General features: G+C 35.2%; 2 protein-coding genes and 1 long non-coding RNA gene across 3 annotated transcripts; 1 reads left to right on the top strand and 2 right to left on the bottom strand.

Moving 5' to 3' along the window:
- Positions 1–1,086: 1,086 nt before the first annotated feature.
- LOC121744767 lies at positions 1,087–15,228 on the bottom strand. The gene is made up of 7 exons (XR_006038657.1): positions 14,697–15,228; positions 13,643–13,738; positions 9,243–11,913; positions 8,189–8,284; positions 3,929–6,600; positions 2,875–2,970; positions 1,087–1,286 (listed from the first exon to the last, which is right to left on the bottom strand). It is a non-coding gene; the product is annotated as an uncharacterized LOC121744767 (long non-coding RNA).
- A 3,818-nt stretch (positions 15,229–19,046) lies between these two features.
- On the top strand, positions 19,047–22,044 carry LOC121743093 (B-cell receptor-associated protein 31-like). The gene is made up of 2 exons (XM_042136282.1): positions 19,047–19,907; positions 21,378–22,044. The coding sequence occupies exons 1-2, from the start codon at positions 19,628–19,630 to the stop codon at positions 21,746–21,748; spliced, it is 651 nt and encodes a 216-aa protein (XP_041992216.1). The 5' UTR covers positions 19,047–19,627; the 3' UTR covers positions 21,749–22,044.
- Positions 22,045–22,166: 122 nt separating this feature from the next.
- Positions 22,167–24,574, bottom strand: LOC121743092 (putative pentatricopeptide repeat-containing protein At3g25060, mitochondrial). The gene has a single exon (XM_042136280.1). It carries the CDS (start codon positions 24,364–24,366, stop codon positions 22,234–22,236), a length of 2,133 nt encoding a protein of 710 aa, XP_041992214.1. The 5' UTR covers positions 24,367–24,574; the 3' UTR covers positions 22,167–22,233.
- Between the last annotated feature and the right edge of the window lie 598 nt (positions 24,575–25,172).

Below are 25,172 nucleotides of genomic sequence, written 5' to 3'. Positions count from 1 at the left end.
ACACATATATTTAATCAACTTGAAAAAATATTTGAACTTTCTATAATGCATATGCATCTTGGTCGTATACTTTGGTGTTTTACTAAGAGAAATGAATTGCCACATTCTATTTTACGATATTCGATGTCCAATGAATTAACTTTTACTATTTTCTGATTTTTATCATAAACTTTTTTTAAATCTAACTGCATAAACTTTGGAAATTTCTAGTTTTTCTCAAATTGTATAATTTCGATCAATTTTTTTGAATCCATCAAATTTAGCTCTTTTGTGAATTGTATTGATTGAACTTTTATCTTGGAATACGATTTTTTTTAATTATATGGCATAGACAAAATCTAATATCTTGAATGAAGCATAAATTTTAACAGATACTACAAATTACTCCCTCCGTCCCCGATTAAGAGTCACTCTTCCTACTTACTATATATGGACATCAAAAATACCCTAAAAGTCAAAGAGGTCTCACATTCCACTACCTAACTTCATTTATTACACCACACATTCAAATACTTCCTTAAAACCCGTGTCCGGTCAAAGAGTGACTCCTAATTGGGGACGGAGGGAGTATATGGTATTATTACGATTTGTCTTAACGGAATCACAATTTGTGAACACTGATGTTGAGATTAAATACAATCACATAAGTTTTAATGCTGGGGAAAAGCCAAAACATCTCAAAAGTTGATAAATTCATGAAAATCTCAAATTTTGTATATCTACAGACAAATTACATTCTTATATTGGAAACAATGGTTTTATAATGACCATCGTTTTTGTCGCGTTGACATTAAAATCTCAAAGAATAAAGCCAAAAGTTACATGATTAAAATCTTAAAAATAACAAAGCTACGTAATATTAAAATTTCAAGAATGCATAATTAAATTCCTAGATGATATCCAATTCCATTTGGAGTTTCTCAATCATCCTCCAGTACTTCCAATTGTTGTGGATTCACAGTACTTGTGTCTTTGGTATAGGCCTTAAACAACACATTATACACCATGCCTCTGTTTGTGTAACACCCCTTACCCGGTAGGTAACCCACCGAATAAGTGATGTCACGTTTCAGTATCGAAAACCCGTGCTGAAATTTTTCCTTTTTCTTTTTAGCTTAAAAGCATAATTAAAATCTATTACATTTAAAAACTTAACATTTATCCAGCGGAAGGTTAAAGATTAAACTATTACATAACATGCCACGACTACTAAACCAAGTTGACCACCAGTGACTCGCCAAAGATGCAAAGCTGCGCAACACCACTGACATAATGTCGACTCTAACCTGCAGGGGGGAAAGAGGGGGAGTGAGCTCGAAAGCCCAGTAGCAATATCCAAACTACAGAATCCAACCCTCTCAGCTAAGACAATAGTAACTATAATAACTACATTATTTCCTTTTTAATCTTTTGCTTGTTTTCATTTCAATTTCACAGATTTCCAAAATTACTTACAATCACATTATATCAAACTTATTTGTATTATCGTCATACAACTTTTCCATATATTCTTACTCATGTCTCTTCAGAGATTTCATTCTTAATGCCATTTCCTTATTATCTTGACTTATTATTACAATATATATATTCCAAATTCTCAGAATTTTCACACCAAAGCATACCTGTTCAGATACCCATATATATTCATCATATCATCCTCGTCATATTTCTCTTATGGTCTCTTGATAACATATTCATATATTTATTTCTATACTACAACATTTTCATTGTATCTTATAGCTTTGGTTTCTCCAGATTTCGCATATCATCATATATCATTTCGTATCACATTTTTCTCATTTTACCATTTATTTTCGTATACTATTCTTCCGTGTTAATTACCCCGAGCGGGGACCGTTCAACATAAAATATCATTTCCTCCGTGAGGACTGATCAACAATCATATCATATATCATATTTCACAAATCACATATCACATATCACATATTACAGATCCTTTATTCACAAGTCATCAGATATTAATTTTTTCTTATCTTATCATATATTACAGATCATTTATTCAGAAATCATCAGATATTATTTTATCTTATATTATCATATATCACAGATTACAGATTACAGATCCTTTATTCAGAAATCATCAGATATTATTTTATCTTATAGCCCCAATATCTACTTGGTTTCAGGCAGGGTACACGGACCAGATCAGAAACAGAATCAGATGCAGACGCGGATTTTGTCCTCAAGAGGACTCCGCACAGACCACCCATAGGGTGCAGACAGATAATCAGACCACCCATGAGGGTGCAGACATATAATCAGACCACCCATGAGGGTGCGGACAGATAATTAGACCACCCATTAGGGTGCAGATCAGACAGATCAGATAGGGGCCCATCAGATAACAGACGATCCTCGCTTCGGTTATCCAGAAGACGAGTGATCACAGATAATGCAGCGCTGCTGTCCTATGGCATGCCAATTGTACCCAACACATATGACCAAGCAAACGGGACGTTTTATTTCATATTCTTCTTTCAAATCTCTTTTTCACATTTATTCCATTTCCAAATATCACTTCAGATAATCATTCTTATCGAATTCACAGACACTCTTTTTCATATATATTCAGATATTTTTTTTTTCATAATCTATTCAGACATATTTCACATTATTCAGATCTTCATAATTTATTACATTTCATTGCATATCATATCCATTGTCTTTTATTCATATTCGTACCATTTTTTTTTCCACAGATCATTCATATTAAAATTAATAAGAATCATAATAATCCACATATTAAATTATAAGCATATTTAAGCACATTATTTAAACATCTCACATATAATCACATTATAGCACACATCATCTCAACCTAAAGAATCGAAAACCATAGAGAGGATACGCTACCTCGCAGGCTTATGAACATAAGCCTATTTCACCTTGATACTTCTCTACCCTCTAAATCCACTCCTTTGTGATCAAAACGCACTATATGCTCCTTCGCTTTATGCATAATATAAATAGCGTACCAATTAATAACTCATATTTACCCATGATCATGTTTTCATCATTAAATCATCTAAATAAATTAATTTGCTATATTAACTTAAATCATCTAACTATACAACTGCACTGGACTGATTCGTCATAAAAATTCTATATTCATTCGGAAGGATTTAGAGGCTTGACCTAATATTTTTAAATGCCCAAAGAAGTATAGTTTATAATCCAACAAGATTCATTCAAAAATTTGTAATGGTTTGAGAGATATTCTCCTTTTACCAGAGACTAACAAAATCGAACAGTTTCTGGCAACATTTTCTACACAATTTTTATAAATAGTATTTGTACTCTTTAATTAGTCACAAAATTCAGAGAACAACGAGACACCTTATAGTTAATTTAGAAATTATGAAATCAAGTTTTCATTGACCTTAAATGCCCTGAATAATTCGGATAGAACATACTAAAATATGGCAGTTTACCACAATTTTGACAGTTTCCGGCGGTATTGTCTTAACAATTTATACATGCAGTAACTGAACTCCTAAATTCTCCATAAAATTCAGGGGACCTCAAGAATAAATATAGTTATTTTTAAAATTGTTAAACAAAAGTTTTAACCTTTCTTAAAATGCTTAATAATTCAAACTAGGAGGCGGCAGATTAGAGAGTTTGATTCTTCTCAAGCTTTTATCTCAAACCCAACCATTCCACATCAAATATCATCAATTCAGCTCCCCCCCTGTTCAATATTCATCCAAATTCACATCCATGTAATCAAACTTCTAATTCAAATATCAAACAACGACAAATGAAGGCCTATGATCGCGTAAACGTCAATATATCGAAATTTAATCGGTTAGTTTTCCTACCCCCGAGTGAATGAAATTTCAGCCCTTCAACATCAACATATACTCAAGTTCAAGGTATAAAAAATAGAATAGGAAGAAAGGGCTACCTCGATTTGCTGGCGGATACAAGATTACCCGATCGATTTACCGATTAAATGACAAATATTCGGAAATTAAAAAGCTTAAGCTTTTGGTCTTCCATGGAGAGGGGGAGGACGTGCTTGTGGCTGAAATGAGGGGGGGTTTGGAGTTGATGATAGACAAAAGAATTCTCTAGAGAATTCTAATCATTATTTAATTATTTAGTTAGTTTTTAAATAAATTAATTATCTTGTAACATTTTATTGCCCTATCATATGATATCACATTTAGGAACTCTTTATATCATCATTTAGCATTTAAATTCTAGTTTAAGGCAAAATTATTCCTGTCTATATCTTCAAAAGTTTCGCCGATCGTTTTCGTTAAAAACTGAAATTATCGGCGATAGAAATTTTTTTAATTACCTTCAAATGGCCCAAAACAATTCCTCACATTATCAACAATTATTCTAGGCCATAATTTGTAATTTATAAAATTATTACCCCTTAGCTTCGATTTATGATTTTACACGGACAAAAGAAATTGCCGAAAATTGACTAATCGGCATTTCGTATCAAATTTATACCTTACGGTTTAACTTAACTACTATTCCTCACCATATATCCAAACCTTTTATTGGTGCCTATAATTCGGGATGTTACAACTCATCCCCCCTAAAAGGAATTTCGTCCTCGAAATTCCCTCGGGTTTACATCATTCCTATAAGCGTCGCATATACGTATGCCATTCCACGACATCCTATATCCTCATCTACATAGCGTATCCACACTTCCATAACCAAACACAGAATGACATACAAAATCACATAATCACATCTTAACACATAGCCACATTTTGCGATCACATAATAATATTATCATTATCTCTAATATATTTCAAGCACATTTGTCACATTATCATTTCTTTACATAGTAATTTCCATGTTATTTGCATCTTTTCTTTGTCCACATGAGGCGCACATATCATATTCATCACGCATATGTATAATTCACATACTCATCATATATTGTATAGTCCCAATTGCATAGTCCCTATTCGGGCACTTATAGCCGACGAAGGGTGCATTTCACTTTCCACATATCATCATTTCATTACGTTTTCCTTTATTATCATTCACAACACTTCTTATCTTTTCCCTTTTTCATTTCTTAAGTCATCATGTAACATCATTCTCTTCATGTATTATCACTTATCAGTTTATTTACCACAACTTCGTATTAATTTATCTGATCAATTTCTAGCAAAAATTGGGCAGCGTTTTCTCTATAACCAGTGCTTCCCCAAAACCAACAAGATACAATGTTAATCACAGATTATCAAATCAAACCACCAAATCACAACATAATTCAAATATCAAGTCAGTATTCATCAACAACCATATTTATTTTCAAAACTCATTCTTATCCATAACTAACACATTTACAGATCACAGACAACACTTTCAACCAGAATACCATTTTATATCATATAGCTCAATTTCAAACTCATATTTTTAGACATATCTTATCATATACTATACAGCTCGCTTAGAGCATACATTCCCATTTTCCATTTCATTTCTGAATCATCATTCGGTTCTAACATTTATATAGCTCGTATTCGAGCGCACACATAATTCTCACGGAGTTCACATTTCCAATCATATAATTTATTGTCTTGCACGATTATTCAGTTCATATTTCCATCACATCACGTCATATCTCATATTGCCCGATTCGAAGTACACATGTAATCCATATAGGGGCACACATGTTCAGATCATATCATTTATTTCTTATTCGTCGCATTTTCTCATTCGCACATTTATGGTTTTATTCATATAATGCCTTATAGTTTCATATGTTTTCATATCAATATTTATCATTTTGCCAAACACATTTCCTTTCACATATTTCTATACTTTTGTTTATCATTATAGGATATTACTTTATGACTCTTAATCCATCTTATATCAGACAATCCACATACCTTTGTGAATTTTCGTGTTACACTTTTATATCATGATGGTCACTTAGTCTATAACTTACTTTCTTTCCATATCATTCCTTTAACTCATTTTCTTCTCTTTTACTTATACTCTTTCATAATCTGCATATATTTATTAGTATCTTTCATTAGGACATACTTTTCATCAACATTTTCAGACCCATCCTCCCTGAATTTTTTTTTTAAAATCTTTTACACATACCGACGCTACCGAGATTAGAGCTATATGGGGTGGCCAGTCCCATATAACATCTTTCTCGGTCACACGGGAAACTATGTCCCGTACCTTGTTAACTTCTTTCCACTTTAGACATAAGCAGCTGCATCGAGTCACTGGTACTAACAGACAATTAAACCAGTAAACCACTTTACTGAATCACTTCTTTCCAGAACCGCCTAAACCTAGGCTCTGATACCAAAACTTGTAACACCCCTTACCCGGTAGGTAACCAACCGAATAAGTGATGTCACGTTTCAGTATCGAAAACCCGTGCTGAAATTTTTCCTTTTTCTTTTTAGCTTAAAAGCATAATTAAAATCTATTACATTTAAAAACTTAACATTTATCCAGCGGAAGGTTAAAGATTAAACTATTACATAACATGCCACGACTACTAAACCAAGTTGACCACCAGTGACTCGCCAAAGATGCAAAGCTGCGCAACACCACTGACATAATGTCGACTCTAACCTGCAGGGGGGAAAGAGGGGGAGTGAGCTCGAAAGCCCAGTAGCAATATCCAAACTACAGAATCCAACCCTCTCAGCTAAGACAATAGTAACTATAATAACTACATTATTTCCTTTTTAATCTTTTGCTTGTTTTCATTTCAATTTCACAGATTTCCAAAATTACTTACAATCACATTATATCAAACTTATTTGTATTATCGTCATACAACTTTTCCATATATTCTTACTCATGTCTCTTCAGAGATTTCATTCTTAATGCCATTTCCTTATTATCTTGACTTATTATTACAATATATATATTCCAAATTCTCAGAATTTTCACACCAAAGCATACCTGTTCAGATACCCATATATATTCATCATATCATCCTCGTCATATTTCTCTTATGGTCTCTTGATAACATATTCATATATTTATTTCTATACTACAACATTTTCATTGTATCTTATAGCTTTGGTTTCTCCAGATTTCGCATATCATCATATATCATTTCGTATCACATTTTTCTCATTTTACCATTTATTTTCGTATACTATTCTTCCGTGTTAATTACCCCGAGCGGGGACCGTTCAACATAAAATATCATTTCCTCCGTGAGGACTGATCAACAATCATATCATATATCATATTTCACAAATCACATATCACATATCACATATTACAGATCCTTTATTCACAAGTCATCAGATATTAATTTTTTCTTATCTTATCATATATTACAGATCATTTATTCAGAAATCATCAGATATTATTTTATCTTATATTATCATATATCACAGATTACAGATTACAGATCCTTTATTCAGAAATCATCAGATATTATTTTATCTTATAGCCCCAATATCTACTTGGTTTCAGGCAGGGTACACGGACCAGATCAGAAACAGAATCAGATGCAGACGCGGATTTTGTCCTCAAGAGGACTCCGCACAGACCACCCATAGGGTGCAGACAGATAATCAGACCACCCATGAGGGTGCAGACATATAATCAGACCACCCATGAGGGTGCGGACAGATAATTAGACCACCCATTAGGGTGCAGATCAGACAGATCAGATAGGGGCCCATCAGATAACAGACGATCCTCGCTTCGGTTATCCAGAAGACGAGTGATCACAGATAATGCAGCGCTGCTGTCCTATGGCATGCCAATTGTACCCAACACATATGACCAAGCAAACGGGACGTTTTATTTCATATTCTTCTTTCAAATCTCTTTTTCACATTTATTCCATTTCCAAATATCACTTCAGATAATCATTCTTATCGAATTCACAGACACTCTTTTTCATATATATTCAGATATTTTTTTTTTCATAATCTATTCAGACATATTTCACATTATTCAGATCTTCATAATTTATTACATTTCATTGCATATCATATCCATTGTCTTTTATTCATATTCGTACCATTTTTTTTTCCACAGATCATTCATATTAAAATTAATAAGAATCATAATAATCCACATATTAAATTATAAGCATATTTAAGCACATTATTTAAACATCTCACATATAATCACATTATAGCACACATCATCTCAACCTAAAGAATCGAAAACCATAGAGAGGATACGCTACCTCGCAGGCTTATGAACATAAGCCTATTTCACCTTGATACTTCTCTACCCTCTAAATCCACTCCTTTGTGATCAAAACGCACTATATGCTCCTTCGCTTTATGCATAATATAAATAGCGTACCAATTAATAACTCATATTTACCCATGATCATGTTTTCATCATTAAATCATCTAAATAAATTAATTTGCTATATTAACTTAAATCATCTAACTATACAACTGCACTGGACTGATTCGTCATAAAAATTCTATATTCATTCGGAAGGATTTAGAGGCTTGACCTAATATTTTTAAATGCCCAAAGAAGTATAGTTTATAATCCAACAAGATTCATTCAAAAATTTGTAATGGTTTGAGAGATATTCTCCTTTTACCAGAGACTAACAAAATCGAACAGTTTCTGGCAACATTTTCTACACAATTTTTATAAATAGTATTTGTACTCTTTAATTAGTCACAAAATTCAGAGAACAACGAGACACCTTATAGTTAATTTAGAAATTATGAAATCAAGTTTTCATTGACCTTAAATGCCCTGAATAATTCGGATAGAACATACTAAAATATGGCAGTTTACCACAATTTTGACAGTTTCCGGCGGTATTGTCTTAACAATTTATACATGCAGTAACTGAACTCCTAAATTCTCCATAAAATTCAGGGGACCTCAAGAATAAATATAGTTATTTTTAAAATTGTTAAACAAAAGTTTTAACCTTTCTTAAAATGCTTAATAATTCAAACTAGGAGGCGGCAGATTAGAGAGTTTGATTCTTCTCAAGCTTTTATCTCAAACCCAACCATTCCACATCAAATATCATCAATTCAGCTCCCCCCCTGTTCAATATTCATCCAAATTCACATCCATGTAATCAAACTTCTAATTCAAATATCAAACAACGACAAATGAAGGCCTATGATCGCGTAAACGTCAATATATCGAAATTTAATCGGTTAGTTTTCCTACCCCCGAGTGAATGAAATTTCAGCCCTTCAACATCAACATATACTCAAGTTCAAGGTATAAAAAATAGAATAGGAAGAAAGGGCTACCTCGATTTGCTGGCGGATACAAGATTACCCGATCGATTTACCGATTAAATGACAAATATTCGGAAATTAAAAAGCTTAAGCTTTTGGTCTTCCATGGAGAGGGGGAGGACGTGCTTGTGGCTGAAATGAGGGGGGGTTTGGAGTTGATGATAGACAAAAGAATTCTCTAGAGAATTCTAATCATTATTTAATTATTTAGTTAGTTTTTAAATAAATTAATTATCTTGTAACATTTTATTGCCCTATCATATGATATCACATTTAGGAACTCTTTATATCATCATTTAGCATTTAAATTCTAGTTTAAGGCAAAATTATTCCTGTCTATATCTTCAAAAGTTTCGCCGATCGTTTTCGTTAAAAACTGAAATTATCGGCGATAGAAATTTTTTAATTACCTTCAAATGGCCCAAAACAATTCCTCACATTATCAACAATTATTCTAGGCCATAATTTGTAATTTATAAAATTATTACCCCTTAGCTTCGATTTATGATTTTACACGGACAAAAGAAATTGCCGAAAATTGACTAATCGGCATTTCGTATCAAATTTATACCTTACGGTTTAACTTAACTACTATTCCTCACCATATATCCAAACCTTTTATTGGTGCCTATAATTCGGGATGTTACAACTCATCCCCCCTAAAAGGAATTTCGTCCTCGAAATTCCCTCGGGTTTACATCATTCCTATAAGCGTCGCATATACGTATGCCATTCCACGACATCCTATATCCTCATCTACATAGCGTATCCACACTTCCATAACCAAACACAGAATGACATACAAAATCACATAATCACATCTTAACACATAGCCACATTTTGCGATCACATAATAATATTATCATTATCTCTAATATATTTCAAGCACATTTGTCACATTATCATTTCTTTACATAGTAATTTCCATGTTATTTGCATCTTTTCTTTGTCCACATGAGGCGCACATATCATATTCATCACGCATATGTATAATTCACATACTCATCATATATTGTATAGTCCCAATTGCATAGTCCCTATTCGGGCACTTATAGCCGACGAAGGGTGCATTTCACTTTCCACATATCATCATTTCATTACGTTTTCCTTTATTATCATTCACAACACTTCTTATCTTTTCCCTTTTTCATTTCTTAAGTCATCATGTAACATCATTCTCTTCATGTATTATCACTTATCAGTTTATTTACCACAACTTCGTATTAATTTATCTGATCAATTTCTAGCAAAAATTGGGCAGCGTTTTCTCTATAACCAGTGCTTCCCCAAAACCAACAAGATACAATGTTAATCACAGATTATCAAATCAAACCACCAAATCACAACATAATTCAAATATCAAGTCAGTATTCATCAACAACCATATTTATTTTCAAAACTCATTCTTATCCATAACTAACACATTTACAGATCACAGACAACACTTTCAACCAGAATACCATTTTATATCATATAGCTCAATTTCAAACTCATATTTTTAGACATATCTTATCATATACTATACAGCTCGCTTAGAGCATACATTCCCATTTTCCATTTCATTTCTGAATCATCATTCGGTTCTAACATTTATATAGCTCGTATTCGAGCGCACACATAATTCTCACGGAGTTCACATTTCCAATCATATAATTTATTGTCTTGCACGATTATTCAGTTCATATTTCCATCACATCACGTCATATCTCATATTGCCCGATTCGAAGTACACATGTAATCCATATAGGGGCACACATGTTCAGATCATATCATTTATTTCTTATTCGTCGCATTTTCTCATTCGCACATTTATGGTTTTATTCATATAATGCCTTATAGTTTCATATGTTTTCATATCAATATTTATCATTTTGCCAAACACATTTCCTTTCACATATTTCTATACTTTTGTTTATCATTATAGGATATTACTTTATGACTCTTAATCCATCTTATATCAGACAATCCACATACCTTTGTGAATTTTCGTGTTACACTTTTATATCATGATGGTCACTTAGTCTATAACTTACTTTCTTTCCATATCATTCCTTTAACTCATTTTCTTCTCTTTTACTTATACTCTTTCATAATCTGCATATATTTATTAGTATCTTTCATTAGGACATACTTTTCATCAACATTTTCAGACCCATCCTCCCTGAATTTTTTTTTTAAAATCTTTTACACATACCGACGCTACCGAGATTAGAGCTATATGGGGTGGCCAGTCCCATATAACATCTTTCTCGGTCACACGGGAAACTATGTCCCGTACCTTGTTAACTTCTTTCCACTTTAGACATAAGCAGCTGCATCGAGTCACTGGTACTAACAGACAATTAAACCAGTAAACCACTTTACTGAATCACTTCTTTCCAGAACCGCCTAAACCTAGGCTCTGATACCAAAACTTGTAACACCCCTTACCCGGTAGGTAACCAACCGAATAAGTGATGTCACGTTTCAGTATCGAAAACCCGTGCTGAAATTTTTCCTTTTTCTTTTTAGCTTAAAAGCATAATTAAAATCTATTACATTTAAAAACTTAACATTTATCCAACGGAAGGTTAAAGATTAAACTATTACATAACATGCCACGACTACTAAACCAAGTTGACCACCAGTGACTCGCCAAAGATGCAAAGCTGCGCAACACCACTGACATAATGTCGACTCTAACCTGCAGGGGGGAAAGAGGGGGAGTGAGCTCGAAAGCCCAGTAGCAATATCCAAACTACAGAATCCAACCCTCTCAGCTAAGACAATAGTAACTATAATAACTACATTATTTCCTTTTTAATCTTTTGCTTGTTTTCATTTCAATTTCACAGATTTCCAAAATTACTTACAATCACATTATATCAAACTTATTTGTATTATCGTCATACAACTTTTCCATATATTCTTACTCATGTCTCTTCAGAGATTTCATTCTTAATGCCATTTCCTTATTATCTTGACTTATTATTACAATATATATATTCCAAATTCTCAGAATTTTCACACCAAAGCATACCTGTTCAGATACCCATATATATTCATCATATCATCCTCGTCATATTTCTCTTATGGTCTCTTGATAACATATTCATATATTTATTTCTATACTACAACATTTTCATTGTATCTTATAGCTTTGGTTTCTCCAGATTTCGCATATCATCATATATCATTTCGTATCACATTTTTCTCATTTTACCATTTATTTTCGTATACTATTCTTCCGTGTTAATTACCCCGAGCGGGGACCGTTCAACATAAAATATCATTTCCTCCGTGAGGACTGATCAACAATCATATCATATATCATATTTCACAAATCACATATCACATATCACATATTACAGATCCTTTATTCACAAGTCATCAGATATTAATTTTTTCTTATCTTATCATATATTACAGATCATTTATTCAGAAATCATCAGATATTATTTTATCTTATATTATCATATATCACATATTACAGATTACAGATCATTTATTCAGAAATCATCAGATATTATTTTATCTTATATTATCATATATCACAGATTACAGCTTACAGATCATTTATTCAGAAATCATCAGATATTATTTTATCTTATATTATCATATATCACAGATTACAGATTACAGATCCTTTATTCAGAAATCATCAGATATTATTTTATCTTATAGCCCCAATATCTGCTTGGTTTCAGGCAGGGTACACGGACCAGATCAGAAACAGAATCAGATGCAGACGCGGATTTTGTCCTCAAGAGGACTCCGCACAGACCACCCATAGGGTGCAGACAGATAATCAGACCACCCATGAGGGTGCAGACATATAATCAGACCACCCATGAGGGTGCGGACAGATAATTAGACCACCCATTAGGGTGCAGATCAGACAGATCAGATAGGGGCCCATCAGATAACAGACGATCCTCGCTTCGGTTATCCAGAAGACGAGTGATCACAGATAATGCAGCGCTGCTGTCCTATGGCATGCCAATTGTACCCAACACATATGACCAAGCAAACGGGACGTTTTATTTCATATTCTTCTTTCAAATCTCTTTTTCACATTTATTCCATTTCCAAATATCACTTCAGATAATCATTCTTATCGAATTCACAGACACTCTTTTTCATATATATTCAGATATTTTTTTTTTCATAATCTATTCAGACATATTTCACATTATTCAGATCTTCATAATTTATTACATTTCATTGCATATCATATCCATTGTCTTTTATTCATATTCGTACCATTTTTTTTCCACAGATCATTCATATTAAAATTAATAAGAATCATAATAATCCACATATTAAATTATAAGCATATTTAAGCACATTATTTAAACATCTCACATATAATCACATTATAGCACACATCATCTCAACCTAAAGAATCGAAAACCATAGAGAGGATACGCTACCTCGCAGGCTTATGAACATAAGCCTATTTCACCTTGATACTTCTCTACCCTCTAAATCCACTCCTTTGTGATCAAAACGCACTATATGCTCCTTCGCTTTATGCATAATATAAATAGCGTACCAATTAATAACTCATATTTACCCATGATCATGTTTTCATCATTAAATCATCTAAATAAATTAATTTGCTATATTAACTTAAATCATCTAACTATACAACTGCACTGGACTGATTCGTCATAAAAATTCTATATTCATTCGGAAGGATTTAGAGGCTTGACCTAATATTTTTAAATGCCCAAAGAAGTATAGTTTATAATCCAACAAGATTCATTCAAAAATTTGTAATGGTTTGAGAGATATTCTCCTTTTACCAGAGACTAACAAAATCGAACAGTTTCTGGCAACATTTTCTACACAATTTTTATAAATAGTATTTGTACTCTTTAATTAGTCACAAAATTCAGAGAACAACGAGACACCTTATAGTTAATTTAGAAATTATGAAATCAAGTTTTCATTGACCTTAAATGCCCTGAATAATTCGGATAGAACATACTAAAATATGGCAGTTTACCACAATTTTGACAGTTTCCGGCGGTATTGTCTTAACAATTTATACATGCAGTAACTGAACTCCTAAATTCTCCATAAAATTCAGGGGACCTCAAGAATAAATATAGTTATTTTTAAAATTGTTAAACAAAAGTTTTAACCTTTCTTAAAATGCTTAATAATTCAAACTAGGAGGCGGCAGATTAGAGAGTTTGATTCTTCTCAAGCTTTTATCTCAAACCCAACCATTCCACATCAAATATCATCAATTCAGCTCCCCCCCTGTTCAATATTCATCCAAATTCACATCCATGTAATCAAACTTCTAATTCAAATATCAAACAACGACAAATGAAGGCCTATGATCGCGTAAACGTCAATATATCGAAATTTAATCGGTTAGTTTTCCTACCCCCGAGTGAATGAAATTTCAGCCCTTCAACATCAACATATACTCAAGTTCAAGGTATAAAAAATAGAATAGGAAGAAAGGGCTACCTCGATTTGCTGGCGGATACAAGATTACCCGATCGATTTACCGATTAAATGACAAATATTCGGAAATTAAAAAGCTTAAGCTTTTGGTCTTCCATGGAGAGGGGGAGGACGTGCTTGTGGCTGAAATGAGGGGGGGTTTGGAGTTGATGATAGACAAAAGAATTCTCTAGAGAATTCTAATCATTATTTAATTATTTAGTTAGTTTTTAAATAAATTAATTATCTTGTAACATTTTATTGCCCTATCATATGATATCACATTTAGGAACTCTTTATATCATCATTTAGCATTTAAATTCTAGTTTAAGGCAAAATTATTCCTGTCTATATCTTCAAAAGTTTCGCCGATCGTTTTCGTTAAAAACTGAAATTATCGGCGATAGAAATTTTTTTAATTACCTTCAAATGGCCCAAAACAATTCCTCACATTATCAACAATTATTCTAGGCCATAATTTGTAATTTATAAAATTATTACCCCTTAGCTTCGATTTATGATTTTACACGGACAAAAGAAATTGCCGAAAATTGACTAATCGTCATTTCGTATCAAATTTATACCTTACGGTTTAACTTAACTACTATTCCTCACCATATATCCAAACCTTTTATTGGTGCCTATAATTCGGGATGTTACAGTTTGCGTCCTGAATCCCCACTTCAGTCGTTTGAGGCAACGCAGACTGAGCTTTCGCTTTGTCTTTGTTCTTTGTCGCCTTCGTTCCAATACATGTGATCAAACAATTAGGCAAATTTTTAATCTAGAGATCTAAACATATGGTGGATGAGACTATATTATTTATTTTTTTATCTATTTAAGTACTAGATTGAAAATTAATGAAATCTTACAACTTCATCGGAACGAGTTGGCTGACCTATAAGGTATGCCATGGCCACCATCTTGGCTTCTAGAACCTTCCCAAGTCGGAGATTCGCTGCCTCGCCTCATAGCATGTTGTGGCAAAATAGAGTAATTATGTAATCGACAAACGAAAGAACATAAAGAGACACAGAATTTACGTGGTTCGCCAATTGGCTACGTCCACGGGCAAGAACAGAGAATAAATTATATTATGACTGCTGTTACAGATTTAAGATCACGATCACAGAATTATGTGCTCTACTCACATATAAATATGCTCACATGAGATCTTATCCTAATTAGGAAAATAAGCCTATCCCAATTAGGAAACATAATCATATCCCAATTAGGAGACAACTTCAATGCATACTAACAAATCTCCACATTGACTTGAATCCTCCTTCCAAATGCATCATCATAATACCAAACAAACAAACTTCTTCATCCTTGCCCTAAATTTGCCCTCCATGGGCAACTAACAGCTCATGACATCAACATTAAGCAAATCCAGCAAAATTTTGTTCAAATATTACAGATGATCCGAAGGGGCATACCTTCCTAATTGCGTAATCGAAACAAACGTTGCTTCAGGAGCAACTTGTTGGTTAGAGACTTTGTCATGTAAAGACTCTCCAACTTCGTCCAAAGGGCGGCAGCAGTCTTCTGCTCAGCAACTTCGATGATAACATCGTCAGGCAGGCACAACATGATGGTCGAGTGGGCCTTTTCGTCTAAGGTTGTCCACTCCTCATCATCATCCATTGCCTTCTTTGTTTAGAGCGACGCCCACAAACTCTGCCGCTTCAGCAAGGATCGCATCTTGATCTGTCATAAGCCAAAATTATTTCTCCCGGTGAATTTGTCGGCCTTCACGTTCAGAGCAGGCATCTTGATCGATTAACACGGAAACCCTAACATATGCGGAATTCAAAACCCTAGTCCGAAAACCAGGCTCTGATACCAGTTTGTTGTGACAAAATAGAGTAATTGTGTAATCGACAAACGAAAGAACGTAAATAGACACAGAATTTACATGATTCGCCAATTGGCTACGTCCACGAGCAAGAACGGAGAACAAATTATATTATGACTGTTGTTACAGATTTAAGATCACGATCACAGAATTATGTGCTATACTCACATATAAATAGGCACACATGAGATCCTATTTTAATTAGGAAAATAATCTCATCCCAATTAGGAAACATAATCCCATCCCAATTAGGAGACAAATTCAAGGCATACTAACATAGCAAGTGCTTGAGGGCGAGGTTCAGGATGGAGAGGTGAATGCTCAAAGCTCGAATCCGAGCTTGCAGTACTAGGTCGTGTAGGGTTACTAGACCTTTGGCCACTACCACGATCACCAGAATTTGACTTATTGAGTTGCTTAACATCACCATCTCTTTGCTAGGGGGCGGGCCTAATAGTCCGCCTCCCAAATGGCTTCTCTAGCAGCGGCAATAAGAGACGAAGGTTCTAGATGAACAAACATCTCCAGATTCTCTTCGGGATCATTTGGGTTTATCATCTTTCCTCCCTTGTTTTTTCTCGCACCGTCGAAGTAAATTGTGTAAGAAACATCGTTTTTTTCGTTTTTCCACTTGCCACACTTTGGCACATTCGCCCTTTGCTTCTACAACCAATAATTATGCATTTATCGCTATTTACTTTGGCACATTCGCCCTTTGCTTCTACAACCAATAATTATGCATTTATCACTATTTCAATACACGCGATAAATGCACACACATGAAATCTTGATATATCTAGAAAAAGAAGGAAAGCAACAATTATGAGAGAGTGAAATTAAAACTCACTGCCATTTTTCTTCTGCTTCAAAAGAATCAAAACCCAGAAGCAGCAGAGGAGAAAATCAAAGTTAGGTTTCAAGAATTCAATAAAAATTGAGTCTTTTTATTAAACCAATACACTAAATAGCACGCAATGAATTGATATCTAAATAAGAATAACCGTTGACTATTCTCTAGTACTAACCATTGACTAAGTCCTCACTTGTCTTAAATTTTTATATCCCTATGTATCAATCATTCTACTCATGAAATTCATTATAATATTTGTCGAATGCTATATCTTTTATTCTTGTCATTGTCCCGTAGAAACCTAAAAAATGGCAAAGGATATTTTTTTAAATTAATTATTCGAGTCATAAACACTTAGAAAATTGGTTGAAGACATTTTCTTATCTAATTAAGAATGTTAATGTATGTTCCTAAACACATTACCTACATTTGTGTAATCATTTTTGCGTTACAATTAAAATTAAACGACACTGATGAAAGTGTCTCAAAAATGTAAAAAAAAGGTAATAGACAATTATGTCTTCAACTAAATGACGTTTTCCTTTGCTCCAAATTTAGTCATGTTCCAAAAATATTCAGCATACGTAATTACTTCTCTAATTTATATCAATAGTCAATCTAAAATTAAAATTGGTAATCATAAGAATGTTGAGCAACAACTTAGTGTTGGTGCTTTGTGAGGAATATTTAAGTCAAAGCTGGAACAAGTGGTATTTAATTATTTGTGTACCTTCTTTAAATTGTATAGATTGAATATAGCAACATGTATCTATTATTTTTGTCAAGAGCTAAAAAATTAATGCCATAGTCAAATGATACCGTGCTTGACACTAAGGTGAGGCCCATTTAAATAATATAGACCAATTCTATTGGGCCATAAGATCTGTCATTCATATTTTTATACAGAAAAAAATACAGGTCAGAATTCTACATGTATAAATACCATTTTATAATTATTAGATACAAATCATAAAGAGTGGGCGTTCTTTTTATTAAAATTTATGAGTTTTAATTTCATTACAACATTTTTTAGCAAACCAATTTAACCTGTACATACTTCCATTATATTCCCTAAAAAGTTGCATCTTTAATAGTAGGAGTAGTATTTGATTAATAATTTAATCTTTTGAATAATAATTGGATCTATTATATTTTAGTCTTTGATTTTATCGATTTTATTGCAATCTTTAAAAAAATTTGATTATTCAAACATTCATCACTTATACTATCAATTACTATATCTAAACTTCTTTCATTTATCAATTTTATTATCAATAACTATGTTATAGCTCAATCGTTAGAGTAAAATTCGATAATAAAAATAATGATTTTAAAAAGGTTGTGATATACAAATGCTAAAGATTCGAATAAAATCAATTAATTTGAATGTTTAGGATAAAATAGATAAAATTATTTGCGATTGAGATATATACGGTTATCAACCATTTATACTGGAGTATTATTTAAAAAATATTTGAATTTTCTATAATGCATATGCGTAATTGTCGTATATTTTGGAGATTTGCTAAGAAGAAGAAATTGACCCATTCTATTTTGACGACATGAGATAATTATTTGAGACTAGTGCCTAAATTAGAACACCGTAAATTTAAGATTCAATTCACTTCTAAATTTGAAGAATTCAATTCAATTCAATTCAATTCAATTCAAATCAAATGCTCTCATAAAAACTCATCTCACCATCATAAATGTTTTTGACTGATTTAGCACACCCCTCAATCCTCATTTCAATTCACTCTGCTTTATTTGATCGTCTTTTTCCGCCATGTAAAGCAACGGCCATCCCACTAAACCCAAAAAGAACAAACCTTTAATCTAGAAATAATGGAATAATAACCAAGAGGGGATATAGATAGAAAGAGAGAGGTGTTTTCAAATTGTGCACTGTTTTAGCTCTGCAGCCATTTTTTCACAGATCTGTGGCCTTTTAACAACCCCTTTGCATTCTACTGTAAGAGAATTGGGGTTTTACTTTCTTGAAAGGAGAGGATAAATAGGATTTCAAGATTCTTCTCTCTCATAGCAACTGCTTCAAAGATTTGATTTTTCATTAATCAAGAAAAACGATTTGCTCTCCGCCCTTCTTCTTGCTTGCACATTTCTTGAGAAAAATAACCTGTAAAAGGTGTGGGATTTCCTTAATTCCCATGAAAACTGAGCCCAAGTAAAAAAAAATTGAAACTTGGTTTAGTTTTGTAGGACAGTTGTGATTGTGTTGTTGCAAAGATGATTCCTTTGTTCTTTCTGGTTGTGTGTGCGGAGGGTTTGGTTGCATTCCTTTTAATGGTGAAGATTGGTCCGTTGAGGGAGCTTGTGATAAAGGGTTTGGATCAAGTGAAGATGAGGAGGGCTACAGTTCTAACCATTGCTGGAACTATCTTTGCCATTTTGCTGTCTGATTTGTATAGCATTCTCAAGATTCAGAACAAGGGCACCAAACATGGCACTATGACTCCAATGGATCAAGTTATTTGGAGGACAAACTTGCTTGAGGCAACTCTCATGGGTATGGTTCTTGCATTGTTGGGTGATTCATGGATCATGTTTTCTTGTTTTAGCTCTTGATTCATGTATCCTTTTCAATTTTGTTTTGTTTGGTTGATGCGTATGTTTTTGTTGCTTAAGTAATGATGTGATGAGAAAGAGTTGGAACTGGCAAAGAATGGGAGGAAGTGAAATTGTGTGGTGAAAGATTTGATTTTTCACATTTTTTGTTTATCTTCTTGCGAGGGCTTAATCACATGATTTCCAGTTTGTTTGTGTGTAATTCAGTATTATCCTTTTGTTCTCATTTTCCCTAAATCAGCGACGATCTTATCCAACCGGTCTTATTGGGTGCTTCATGGATCATGTTATATTGTTTTAGCTCTTGATTCACATGTATCCTTTTGTTTGGCTGATGTCTATGTTAGTTGTATGATGTGGAGTAGTAAAATGATAGGATATGTGTTAGCTCAGCTGAGGTTGTCTAGAAAAGAATATAAGTAGATGTTGCGTAAAAAGTATTGTTGATGCATATGTATTTGTTGGTTTGTTGCTTAAGTAATGATGTGATGAGAAAGAGCTGGAACTGTCAAAGAATGGAAGGATGTGAAATTTAGTGGTGAAAGATTACATTTTTACATTTTTTTTCATCTTCTTGTGAGGGTTTATGACATATTCACATGATTTCCAGTTTGTTTGTGTGTGAGTTAGTGTTATCCTTGTTCTCATTTTCCCAACAACGATGATCTTATGCAACCCGGCATTGCATTTGCTGTCGCTAATGCTTATGTTTTAGAAAGAATATAAGTGGATCGTACAATAAAATTTATTGTTGATGCTTATGTTTTTGTAGTATGTTGCTTAAGTAATTGATGTGATGATTTTGTGGTGAAAGATTAGATTTTCACAACTTTTGTATCTTCTTGTAAACGTTTACGCCTTTAGGGTATAATCACATGATTTCCAGTTTGTTTGAGTGTGATTTATGTTCATTTTGTTGTGAAAGATTAGATTTTTACAGTTTTGTTTATCTTCTTGTGAGGGTTTAGGGCTTAATCACATGATTTCCAGTTTTTTATGGGTGATTCAATGTTATCCTTGTTCTCAATTTTCCTAAATCAGTGACAATCTTTTCCAACCGGCATTGCATTTGCTGTCGTCTCTGATTCATTTTAACTGATATGTGAAGGAGATAGGGGAAGGGAGGAATGATGAGATTGAATTGTGTCATTTCTCATCTGATTTTTTTCTCTGTTTCTCGGGTTCTTGACTGATCGATCGTATGCATCATTATATACAAAACCTGCATTTGCAGTTGCCTCTGTTTGTTTGTGTATGATTTGGTGTTATCATTCTTATCAAACCGGCATTGCATTTGCGGTCGCCTCTGTTCCGTTTTTGCTGACATATAAAGAGAGGGGAAGAGGGGAATGATGAGATTGGATTGTGTCATTTTCATCTGAGATTGTAATGACTGTGTATGATCTCGCAGGCTTTTCTCTGTTCCTCGGGTTCTTGATCGATCGAATGCATCATTACATACAAAAGCTGATAAAAGTGAGGAGCAACACCGGTGCTTCAAAGCAAGAAGTCGTGAATCTTGAGAAAGAGAAGCTGCAGCTGAAGGCCAAGGAAGAAAAAGCTTCTGCTGAAGTCAAGAAGCTAAAAAAGGAGGTTTCGAGTTTGACTGAGGATTTGAATAAGCTCAAGCTGGAGTCAGCTGAAAAGGACAAGAAAGTTGAAACAGCAGAAAGTCATGTTGCTGCACTCCAGAAACAAGCAGCGGATCTACTGCTGGAATACGACAGACTTTTGGAAGACAACCAAAATCTCCAAAACCAGGCTCTCGGCCACAGAAGATGAAGCGATTGCTGGTGAGATTCGAATCTTGAAATTCTATTCAGCAACGAAATGATCGTTGATGCGCGTTGGCATGGGATAGATTGGAGGAGAGGATGTTAGCAGGGGACCAAATGAGTTCACCTATTATTCTGTCAGTTTAAGAGATTTCAGCTGTGAATGCTGTTAGACTTTTGATTTTGATCTAAGTTTCAATCCAGTTTATTTGAGTTTTGACATTTATCTAACCTTAATAGGCATCTTGTTTTTTTCCTGCTCGGGTTTTAAGAAATGTGAAGTGAAGGAAAGTTGCTGAAAAAGTTTGTTCAATGTGGGCCCCACCTTTATATTAATTCTATGACTAAATGTGAAAATAATGTGTTAATGGAATGTGACGTCTCTTTACTATGTATAGTAAAAGTAAAATGAGACAAGCACCGACTGACGGGCCAAACTGACAAAGTGATACATGTATTAACAATGATACATTTGTCTTCCTCGAATCATCGCTACCAGTAGTCACTACAAGAACAGCTACCGTTCTTGAAGTGATGAAATCTCTTCACATCCCTCACAACGATCTCTCTCTCCGCTACAATCGACATGAACTTGATCGCTTCATGGCAATCCCCGCAGACTCTCAGGTTCTTCGTGATCAACAGCCTCGTCCCCGGCCTAGTCTTCAGAATCCCGAACGCAATAGCCAGCCTCTCGCTGTGGTTACGCAGCATCTTCACCTTCACCTCCTCATCCTCGACGCGGTGCAGCACCGCCTCCGTCTTCGGAACATACCCCAAAGCCCTCATCTTAGGCTCCATCCCCTCAAGAATCCCCAAAATCTGCTCATACTCAGGGTGGCTCTTGTCCTCAACCCGAAAAGCATGAATCTTTCCAGAAACTTCCACCACGCTGTATCCCGGAACCTTCTTCATCCCGGCAGCTCTCATCGCTCGCCTCACCGTAGAAACTTCTTCCCAATTCTTTGCTGCAGCAAAGAAGTTTGAAACAAGGGTGTAAATCCCAGGGCAATTTGGTTTCAGTTCTAAAACTTTCTTGGCTGCAAATTCTCCCACCAAAATCTTGTTATGGTTGAGACAGCCAGACAGAAGAGCAACCCAAACCGCGATCCCGGGTTTGCATCCCGTGTCCTCAACCACACCCCAAGCCTCCTCGACTCTCCCGCTTCGAGCCAGAAGATCAACCAAGCCAACATAATGCTTCTCCATTGGGTCCACCTTGTAGTCCCTGATCATGGCGTCGAACCAATACCGCCCCTCGTCGACCATCCCGGAGTGGCTCAGGGCTGAGAGAAGAGACGCGAATGTCGCATGATCCGGCCTCGTCCGCGCCACAATCATCCGGCGGAAAACCGAGAGCGCTTCCTCCCCTCGCCCGTGGATCCCGTAGCCAGCGATCATAGCGTTGTAGAGGATCCCGTCGCGAGCACCCGCCCCCTCGAAGAGCACCCGGGCACGGGACAATGAGCCACACTTCGCGTACGTGTCGACGAGCGCGGTTTCCACAGCGCGATCCGTCTGGAGCCCTCTCCGGACGACGAATCCGTGGATCTCCGACCCCGGCCTCGAGAAGCCGAGGTGGGAGCACGCGAGAAGCGCGCCCACGAGGGCGACCGAATCTGGCTCGAACCCGTGACTCTGCATCTCAACAAGAAGCATCAGAGCATCACCAGGATTCCCATTTCTTGCATAACCAGAGATCAAAGCACTCCAAGAAACCACATTTCTGCATCTCATCCTCCTAAAAATGATCAAAGCTACATCCAATCTCCCGTTCTTGGCATACATGTCTACAAGACTAGTCTCAACAACAACATCATCAACACAAAACAATCTACAAATCAAATATCCATGAACAGAAGCAGCAATTCTCAAATCCCCAACACAAGCACAAGCCTGTATCAACCCGAGCATCACCACTCCGTCCCCTTCCAACCCGTCCCCCGGCATCATCCTATACACCTCCAACGCCTGCCACGCCCGACCGCTCCTCACCAAGCCCGCGATCACCGTGCTCCACGACACAACATCCCGTCTCCCCATCCCATCAAACACCCTCATCGCCTCGTCCATCTCCCCGCACTTGACAAACAGATTCAACACGGACGAGGCCACGAAAACATCGCCCCCGTATCCGCATTCCACGGCGTCTCTCCAAATTTCCCGGCCCGATTCCAAGTCAAGTGAGGTGGTGCAGGCCTTGATGGCCACCGTGAAAGTCGAGCTGTCGGGCCGGATTCTCGACGAGATCATCTCTCTGTAGAGGGAGATGACTTGAGATGGAGTGTTGAGGCGGGAATGGGCGATGATGAGGGCGTTCCAAGAATCCACCGCTCGGTTAGGCAAATCGTCGAACACTTTGTGGGCAATGTGAATGGCGCCAGTTCGAGCGTAGGCTGCTATTAGATGCGGAGGGTTGATGGATAAACCTGATGTGATCATCAATGCGTGGAGTTTGGAGATGGATGCATTGTTTCGGCAGCTCAAGAGAAGAGATTTTAGAGACCATTTTTGTAAGAGCATTTGATGCTTGGAGAAAATATGTTTCAAATTCGGACACTCACCGTAAATAAAATATGTTGATGAACCAAACAAAAATAAAATCTTAAATTTAAATTTCGACATATTATAATAATAATAATAATATAACAAGTTGTATTGCTACAACGTGCCAAAAAATTTAGTCCAAGGGCTTTCATTTTTGGCCGAGCATGTGATGAAGCTATCAAAGTAGAGCATACATCTACAGAATTAATAAAGGTTGCGAGGGTTATGATCAAAAAGAAAAAATATCTGAAATTTCAATATTAATCCTACAAAAAGGGAGCAAAAAGGCATAAAGCTCAGTCAACATAATCTTCCATTCACTTGTCTATCATCTATCTTCTCTTTCCCTTTCCTGTCCTGTCCTTCTCGGCATAGCTGCAAACAAAAATGAGCATGTCAAAATAAAAAAAAAGGATCAAGAAATTCCAAAACCAATTCAAATCAACAGGCTTGCATATAAATGTTGTTAGGGATAGTTACAGAGAATGTGAACAATCGGATTTCCTGAAAGGCGTGAAACACTTTCAGATCAAATCAATTTGGCGATTCTACTAATATTTGATCGGATACAATTCAGGTATTGAAGTAATTCGTATATTAATTCTCGAGATGAACTATGAACCCAGAAATCGATCATAAGAAGAGGTAGAAATGAAGCATCGCGTCTATTCATCAGTTAACCGATTTTAACTGATTTTTGCCGAGTTTCTAAAATTGCAAATTAGCCCCTTGGACCCCGCTCTTAGGGGCGCTGCCCCCGAACCCCGTCCAATCATAACGAACACTCTGTACTTCCAACTTATTTGATGTCTCATTATAATCACGTTGATCAATCAAGTTAATCCAATTACACTAAAATATCCAACAAATGTCACTATAGGGAT

The sequence above is a fragment of the Salvia splendens genome, chromosome 8 (assembly GCF_004379255.2).
Source record: "Salvia splendens isolate huo1 chromosome 8, SspV2, whole genome shotgun sequence".
NCBI lineage: Eukaryota > Viridiplantae > Streptophyta > Magnoliopsida > Lamiales > Lamiaceae > Salvia > Salvia splendens.
This window is presented reverse-complemented; position numbering and strand designations above follow the sequence as displayed.

Bases quoted from the DNA above. Each gene is read 5' to 3' on its own strand.
- LOC121743093 (XM_042136282.1), top strand. From the start codon at position 19,628: ATGATTCCTTTGTTCTTTCTGGTTGTGTGTGCGGAGGGTTTGGTTGCA. The intron at 19,908-21,377 runs GTATGGTTCTTG...ATGATCTCGCAG, and splicing joins GCTTGAGGCAACTCTCATGG to GCTTTTCTCTGTTCCTCGGG.
- LOC121743092 (XM_042136280.1), bottom strand. From the start codon at position 24,366: ATGTCGAAATTTAAATTTAAGATTTTATTTTTGTTTGGTTCATCAACA.